The 8525-nt window shown below is 42.2% G+C and overlaps 1 protein-coding gene across 2 annotated transcripts in view; it reads right to left on the minus strand.

Annotated features, from left to right (window-relative positions):
* Window positions 1-1732: 1732 nt before the first annotated feature.
* The window catches only part of upf2 (UPF2 regulator of nonsense mediated mRNA decay), a 25315-nt gene continuing 18522 nt past the window's right edge, over window positions 1733-8525 (minus strand). For both annotated transcript variants that reach the window (XM_026919018.3, XM_026919016.3), the window contains exons 16-22: window positions 7626-7777; window positions 6768-6869; window positions 6558-6656; window positions 5646-5813; window positions 5237-5378; window positions 5016-5136; window positions 1733-2613 (exon numbers count right to left, since the gene is read on the minus strand). In XM_026919018.3, coding sequence (XP_026774819.1) covers window positions 2604-2613; window positions 5016-5136; window positions 5237-5378; window positions 5646-5813; window positions 6558-6656; window positions 6768-6869; window positions 7626-7777 — 794 coding nt within the window. In that variant the 3' untranslated portion in view covers window positions 1733-2603. The remainder of the gene's footprint in view (window positions 2614-5015; window positions 5137-5236; window positions 5379-5645; window positions 5814-6557; window positions 6657-6767; window positions 6870-7625; window positions 7778-8525) is intronic.

The raw sequence follows: 8525 nt of genomic DNA on the forward strand, positions 1-8525 counted from the left end.
AGCTGCTTTGTGACAATGTCCATTGTTAAAAGCACTATACAAATAAAATTGAATTGTATTGAATTGAATGCTATTTCTTTGTAAACACACACAGAGTCGTCTCTGCTACTCACGATGATCTCTAGAACCTCACTACACAAATACCAGCAACAGACCAGACGAAGAGGACTGCCTTCTGCAAATATCTACCAATCAGTGCATTAGTTCTCTTGTTGCCAGGCGGAACTCCGTGCATGACCAATCACATCAAAGAAAGACCAGCATGAGCTATTTTAATGAATCATGATTTTGAGTTTATAACACTTGAAATCTTAAGTTTATGTATTTTGTAGGTAAACAAGTTAAACAAACTTGGATTTTTGATTTATGAGAACAAAAGTCAACATTTTAAGTAATATTTAGTCATGATTACTTGATTGTTTAAGTAAAGACAACATTAGGGATTACAGTGTGGAGCACTTCAACAATGAAAAGAAACTGAGGGAGGGATTTTTTTTATTTTTATTTTATTACTGTAATATCCCTCTCTACGTAGTAGCTGATGGTTCTGAATGACGTTCTGATCACATCCTGCATTGAACAGTTGCTCTTCTGCTTTTCCTTACACATCGCACTAATGCATGAGCATCACAGTCACGGAATTCGCAATCCTATTTCCTGATGGCTTTCCCGTATCTGGGAGCACTCGTCTGTAGATTACTTATTTAATCTATGATATACCGCAGCGTTGTTGAATTCTCAAATCTGATTGGTCAGAAAATGTTTATTTATTATTTTATAACAGCAGCTCTGACATTAATGCTGCACTTCACATCACAGTTATATTAATGCTCTCACTGTAATATTTCTATAGTATCCCTTTACACACGGACTTGTAAGGTGGATGCTCACATAATCTAAAGCTAATAATGAAAATGTTTTATTTAACAAAGAAAATCGAATAATCGTTGATATGGTGAAGGTTTCTGTAAGAACAGGTTTATTGAAGGAGTCTCGATGGTCAGCGCTTTGCTACGTTCACTAAACTGTCTGGTTTCTCTGTACCATGATGAGCTGGTTTTTTTTTTTTTTCTTATTAACTTCTAGCGACAGGAAAAAAAAAAAAAGAGGATGGTGAGGGAATGTTTATAGCTGCTATAACATAAGCGATAACAGGAACTAACCTGTCTCGTGGACGTTATACATAACTTTATAAACGATTAAAAAGCATGTGTAGCTCATTAATAAATAAAATTATAAATAAAATAAAATTTCTGAGGTACATTTTAGGATTTCAGGACATGCTGATATAGGAAAACAGCCACGTTTGGGGTGCGAACAGCCCACACAACACCACTACACCAGCACACAGAGCACACCTTGTATGTTTTAATACTTCCTGTGCACTTAGCAAGAGTTTAACTGATCTACCAACATATCTGAATAATAGCTACGAGTTGTTGTGCGCATATATATTTGTTGTGCGCATTTCCATAACTGGCAATCAAGTACAGATGCTTGATGATGATAGTTGTTCTACATAAGCATATTTTTACCACAATTATACACCCATAACAATTTTAGCGTTATGTGGCTGCCCTTTAAGATATTGTATTGCAAATCCAATGACACCTACACATATGTTCATTTACATTCACTCACACTGTAATTTATTCCTGTCTCACCTCTGTGTTCCGTAATTACAGAGTTAAGGAGGGCGGAGACAGACAGAATAAGACATGAGAGGTTGTGATCACAGCAATTAATTCACTTTAATGCATATTAATAATATTCAGTGACATAAAGCATATGCTGAGGTCTATGCCATCTCTAAGAACACATTTCTATTTTTAATATAAACTGCTGAACAGAGAGAAAATCACTTGCCGCTAGAGTTAGCCGAATGTGACAGGGAAAAGGGATTATTCATTCAAAAACTGATATAAAGCACAAAGGAAAAAAAGAAAGAAAGAAAAATACAGATCCAGGAGTGCAAATGATTTACAACTCAGAAAGCTTGGCCAAGAAAAATAAACAATGTTTCCACCTCTTATCTAATTCCTCTGCCTCTGCTGAGGGAAGCAGCATGTTCTACAGTACTCTCACTCTCCCGTGTCTTGATCTGCCTATTATAACAAAACATTTTGTTCCTTTTTTTTCGGGCCCTGTTTCCTTTTGAGTTTTCACGTTTCACCTGTGAAGGATGAGTTCCTAACCCTGTGCAAGTTGGTCACCACGTTCTCCTCGTTGCAGTGTGATGCAGCTGCAGAAACAACTAAACACACTCACACCAAATACTGACCCTCTGCAACCCTTCACACATTTGCAGTCTGTGCTCTGGAGCCTGTCTGTCCATCATATGTCCTCTGTCTGTAATTGGAGATATCTGTTTGTGTGTGTGTGTGTGTGTATGTGTGTCCATATCTTGTTCTTCTGTGTGTGAACCGTACTGGTCGTTGAACTCCGCAGCCGTAGAGCTGATGGGGCTCGTCTTCGTCGTCTTGCTCTCCTCTCAGGTTGGTGTAGTTGGAGTCTGTAGCGGGTACGGTTTCCCATCAGTGAGGGAGCAGTGCACCACGCTCTCCCTTTGTTTCTCTCTCTTCTTCATGCGATCATTCGCTCACTCAGCGTCTCCTAGGAGGCAGAGCAGCAGGTTATCATGTGTGAAGACCCTCAGACGATGTGTGTGTGTGTGTGGGTGGGTGTAAGACGAATGATTCAGTACATGATTTAGTACATTAGGATAATGTAAACTCAATACGTGTACATTATTCGGAATGAACAGATAATGTGGTTTAAACATGTATACAAAATACTGATACGAACAAGAGGTGCACTATTCATTTTTTCCACTTGCCTGACCTAAATACTGCTTTACTAATTTCCAAAATAAAACTGTATTTCAGTACAAACACTATACAATATAAGGCCAAAGGTTTGTGGACACCTGGTCATTACACCCACATGTGCTTGTTGAACATCTCATTCCTGATTTATTCCCTCTGTGTTTGCTGTTATAATAAGCTCCACTCTTCTGGGAAGCTTTCCACTAGATGTTGGAGCGTGGCTGTGGGGATTTGTGTTCATTCAGCTACAAGAGCATTAGTGAGGTCAGGCGCTGATGTTGGGACGTCGAGGAGGTCTGGGGTTCAGTCGGTGTTCCAGTTCATCCCAAAGGTGTTCAGTGGGGTTGAGGTCAGGACTCTGTGCAGGACACTCGAGTTCTTCCACTCAACCTTCACACACCATGTCTTCATGGAGCTCGCTTTGTGCACAGGGGCATTGTCATGCTGGAGCAGGTTTCAGCCTCTTAGTTCCAGTGAAGGGAAACTGTAAAGCTACAGCACACAGAGACGTTCTGTACAATTGTGTGCTTCTAACTTTGTGGCAACAGTTTGGGGAAGAACCACAATATGGGTGTGATGGTCAGTCAGGTGTCCACATACTTTTAGCCATATAGTGTAAGTTTACTGAACAAAAGAAACATGCTTTTATTTATAGAGCTGCTGCTCTATATACACCACATGCTGCACACAGGGCAGTATATCTCTGCTGGGGTCTACTTAAAAAAAAAGAATAATTTAATAAATTTTTAAAATTTTAACTAAAATCTACATTAAAAATCGTTATAATGACACAGCACTTAAAGGACCCCATTTTGACTCCACTGCGTCCCAGCTTCATAACAGATTTCGAGTGTGTCCAGTGAACATTTGTGATCTTTCTGGAATATAATAAACCCAAACACATAAGTAAATCTGATAAAACTGATTAGATATTATTTCGCTGATGTGGGAAAGACATCAGTTCCCTAGCTTACTCAGTCATATTAGATAGAAAGCATGTCAGAAACGTCCTCACGGCATCTGGCTGAGTCTGATTATGAACTGCGGAACTGTAGTACAGGAGTTGAATAAAGTAACATTCTGCTGCTTGTGAATGAAAAACGACGTCCTTTTCCAGCCAAAACAAAGCAACATATCTGAGAGTAGCAGAGCGCTCTTTCTCAGTCAGTACTAGAATAACCAGAGCAGAAGGATGTGTGCAAGAAACAGAACGAGCAACTTTATTGTGTGCTGATTTAAATGGATCACTGATCTGCTCTGAGGTGCCTGTCTTCCTGGCTGCTCTGACTCCGCTGCCTCCGTTTAGCGCCTCGTTTGCGCCTCTGGGTCGCCCTATAGTACTTCTTTCTGCTCACAGATACAGCAAGCAGGAATTATTCATTCCATAAAATGTGCCTACCTACAGTGACGTGACCACATTATTAGCACAACTGAAAATATCTTGAATTTAATCAAGTTCATCTAGTATCTCCTGTTATAAGATTACGATAAACCAGATTATTAAACCTTATTACATTTCAAGCTTGATAGAGTCTTGCTCTAATGGCAGATCATTTTTCTCATTTTTGTTTCTAGCATTTATTTCCAGAAAGAAGCAAATTATGTTTGAATGGCAAAATATGAAGCTTTTAATGATCTTAACAACAAGTCATTGGTCAGGAAATTATCAAGAATTAAACAAATAGATAAAGGAAGTTAGTATGCGAGAGCTTTTCTCTTTAATTTCTTTAAATGTTTAAGGCTTGTGGCTCTTGATGGGCTGCATCAGGTGCGGCAGAGAACCAAATAATCACTAATCTTTTAAGAAAAAAAACATCCCAGAAGATATTTTTGGAAAATGTTGTACACCCAGACATGTGTTTGAATTTTACATCAAACATTTTAATCATTATGATGATTTTACCTTTGTGTACAAGAAGACTATAGAAGTGAATTTCCCTGTTTCTAGCTTTTCCCCAAACAAACAGTTCACTGCAGCAAAAGGAAACCAGCAAATGGAGGCACAGGAGCTCTCAGGAGTGCATCTGTTTCATTCCTGCTCATTTTCTCACCAATGATTTATTGTTAAGACCATTAAAAGCCTAATTTTTTTTAGGCTTGAAATGAGCACAAGCATCTAAAAACAAGCTGATAGGAAATATACAGTGAGAGGAGTCAGAAGTCTTTAACACTCTGGATATGTTGTCTTACCTTCCCCCAGTCTTGAATATCAGGTCTGCGTTTGGTGCTCCTTTAGGGTGCTGGTAGCGCGGTCTGCGCTCTCGGTTTGTGTTAGCAGGGGCAGGTCTCTGAGCCAGCGACTGCATCATCTCTGTGTGCGGAAAAAAACAAAAACAAAAGGAAAGTCAACAAGAGCAGCACAAACACTGATTAAGAGCCTAAAATGAACTGCCCTATATTCCTTCTCTCACCCTGGTAGTCTTCCTGTTCCTGTCGTTCGTTGATGTCTAGAGTGAGTTTCTTCATACGCATGCGCTCCTCCTGCTCTGCCTGCTGCTGGTTGAAGTGATTGGCGGCCAGATGTGACGACAGCGGCACGTTCAGGATCTTAAACTATAAGCAGAAGGGTTTTGAAAGGTTTATGAATCAGGAGGTGAGGAGCAGACTGACTGACAGGAGTGTAAAGCAGTGTAGGGGCTTTAACAGCGCGTGTGTGTGTGTGTGTGTGTGTGTGTGTGTGTGTGTGTGTGTGTTATAATCGACCTTCCCCAAGCCACTTCCTGAACACACCCTACTGCTTCAGCCCAAACTACACATTCCACAGCCTTTCTCACACACACACACACACACACACACACACACACACACACACACACAGACCTGCTGTTTGTTGCCTTTCCTGGTCAGCATGACGAACTGCATGGTGTCGATGTCAGCGTCTGCGTCTCCTGCGCACGCGGGGGCGGAGCCTTTCTTCAGCTGACTCTTCAGCTGCAGCGGGATAGCAACGTCGAGCTGATGCACTTTCACTGCCTCGCCACTGCGCTGCTGCTCGCACACACACACACACGCACACACACGCACACACACACACAAGTCCAACAATAAGAGTTCAAAGACATTACAATGTTTTGTTACCACTGATTTTAAAATAATATTCCAGGTGGTTGCTAGAGCGTTGCTAGGTGGTTGCTATGCTAACCCAGTCGGTTGCTAGGGTGTTGCTCTGATCTTCCAGGCAGTTGCTAGGATGTTGCTAGGTGGTTGCTACGCTAACCATGTTGGTTGCTAGGTGGTTGCTATGCTAACCCAGTTGCTAGGGCATTGAATGGCGGCTGCTATGATAGTCTACGTGGTTGCAAGAGTGCTGCAAGGTGGTTGCTATAATATTCCAGGTTGTTGCTAGGTGGTTGCTATGCTAACCCAGTTGGTTGCTAGGATATTCCAGGTGGATGCTAGGGTGTTGCTAGGTGGTTGCTATGGTATTTCAAGTGGGTTCTAGAGTGTTTCTATGTGCTTTCTATGTGACTCCAAGTGGTTGCCTGTTTGTGGATAGGCGGTTGTTAAGGAATCTCAGTGCTAGTGGTTGCTATGCAAAAACAACCAACGCAGATTTAAGCGTCTGCAGTGTATCGCAGTTAAGAAAGGCTCAAATCGTGTGAAAGCAGGAGCAGAAAATGTTTCCCACATACTCCTATGTGGGAAAAGCACGTTTTGAAGCCTTGCTACGCGGGAACTGCGATTCCGATTGTTCCCAAAAGCGCCCTGTTCCTGTTTCATATGTTTACGTACCTGCAGGTTTTCCAGCATCATCTTATCCAGAGCCTGAATAAAGTCGTCGTCCTCAGCGCAGGCCACGTGCTTCAGACCTCCGCCACGAATCATCACCTCCTACACGGCACACATTCAGACGCATACTTTATACAGTGAAACCACTTAACAACCACTTCCTGTCTGACTTCTCCAAATAAACCCTCGCTCTCCGAGTCACGGCGTGCTTACGTTATTTTCCTCGTCTGTCTCGTTCTCTTTATTGGAGTCTGTCAGGTAGTCTGTGTTTTCTTCCTCCTCGTCGTGCTCTTCTTCCTCGTTCTCAGAGCCTTCCTGCATGTGCACATGCCAAGCTCATGATCAAAACCTTACAGTGGCTCTTTAAAGACAGAATCAGAATGTACCTGTTTTCAATTCAATTTTTTTCATATAGCGCTTTTAAGAATGGACATCATCACAAAGCAGCATTTACAGAAATATACAAATTCAGGAGATAAATTTTAAATTTATCTCTAATGAGCGAGCCAGAGGTGATGATGGTGAGGAAAAACTCCCTTAGACATCATGAGGAAGAAACCTTGGGTGACACGGATAGTGCGATTATAAATAATTCCCTTCTATAACTGTGTACTACATGGACAAAAAGTGCTTATTGTGTAACCAGGAAAATTCCTTATAGTTTTCACGTGAAGTCTATTGTGTTGAAGTTATTGAACTGTTCACTGATGGAGACTTGAGTGCAAAACTGTTCTTGGGAATCGCAGTCCTAAAGCTATTACAGCAACTGTAGTCCTAAGCCATCGTAGCAAAACTGTACGTTTTGTTTTACCTTGCTAGTTCATATCCATGGCCATATTTGTTAACAATCAAAATTAGGTTTTGTGTAAAATTAGTTTTCACTGTATGAACACAGAAAAAAACAAAACACTAATTCTCCTCCGTCTCAGCCATCATCGAGAGAAACGCTGGACCTGTCTCCATTCCACGTGGTTCGCAGATGTGGCGTTCCAGCTGTAGCCGTACTCCAGAACTAACTAGCTCTCCTACTCTGCTCCGATGGCGTGGTGTGTCATGGCGGTCTGCACTCACCTCCTCCTCAGGTTCGTTCATTTCGCTCTCGTTTCCGGACTGCTCTTCTGTCTCTGCTCCACGTTCGTCTTCGTCTTCCTCGTCCTCCTCATCGAGAGCCTCTCCTTCTCCCACGGTGCTGGAACAGCTTCCATCCTTCTCTATAGCAAAGCCTACACACACACACACACACCCACATCCCCACACACACACATACATCCACACACACACACACACATCCCCACACAGACATGCACACATCCCCACCCACACACATCCCCAAACACACCCACACACACACACCCAAACACCCACCCATCCACCCACCCACACACACACACACACACACACACACACACACACACACATCCACACACACACACACATACATCCACACACAGACATGCACACATCCCCACACACACACATCCCCAAACACACCCACACCCACACCCAAACACCCACACACCCACACACACACCCACACACACACACACACACACACACACACACACACACACACACACACACACACACAGAGAGAGAGAGAGAGAGAGAGAGAGACAGTATTTGTCATGTTTGTGAGAACAATAGCTCGCAGTCGTCTCTACGGACACGGCCACTTACAGCGCTGCAGTGGATCCTGTGTCTTTGTTGAGTGCCTGCAGATATCCTGCTTCACTTCCACAAGCTTATCTGCTTCAGTCTTATTTCCGCTTTTATTCCAAGCGATGATAAACAAAAGCACTAATAATTTACTAATAATGCCAGTAAACCAGGCAAATACTTTTTACATGTTCTAGTGTTTCTCCTTCTGTAATCTGGAGTGCAGACTGAAAAAGCTCATGAATTCACGAATAACTTGATTATAAACAGGATTACGTTTCCAACAATGAGTGGAATGAGCACCAGCACACACTG

Source organism: Pangasianodon hypophthalmus, chromosome 9 (genome assembly GCF_027358585.1).
Source record: "Pangasianodon hypophthalmus isolate fPanHyp1 chromosome 9, fPanHyp1.pri, whole genome shotgun sequence".
NCBI classification, from domain to species: domain Eukaryota; kingdom Metazoa; phylum Chordata; class Actinopteri; order Siluriformes; family Pangasiidae; genus Pangasianodon; species Pangasianodon hypophthalmus.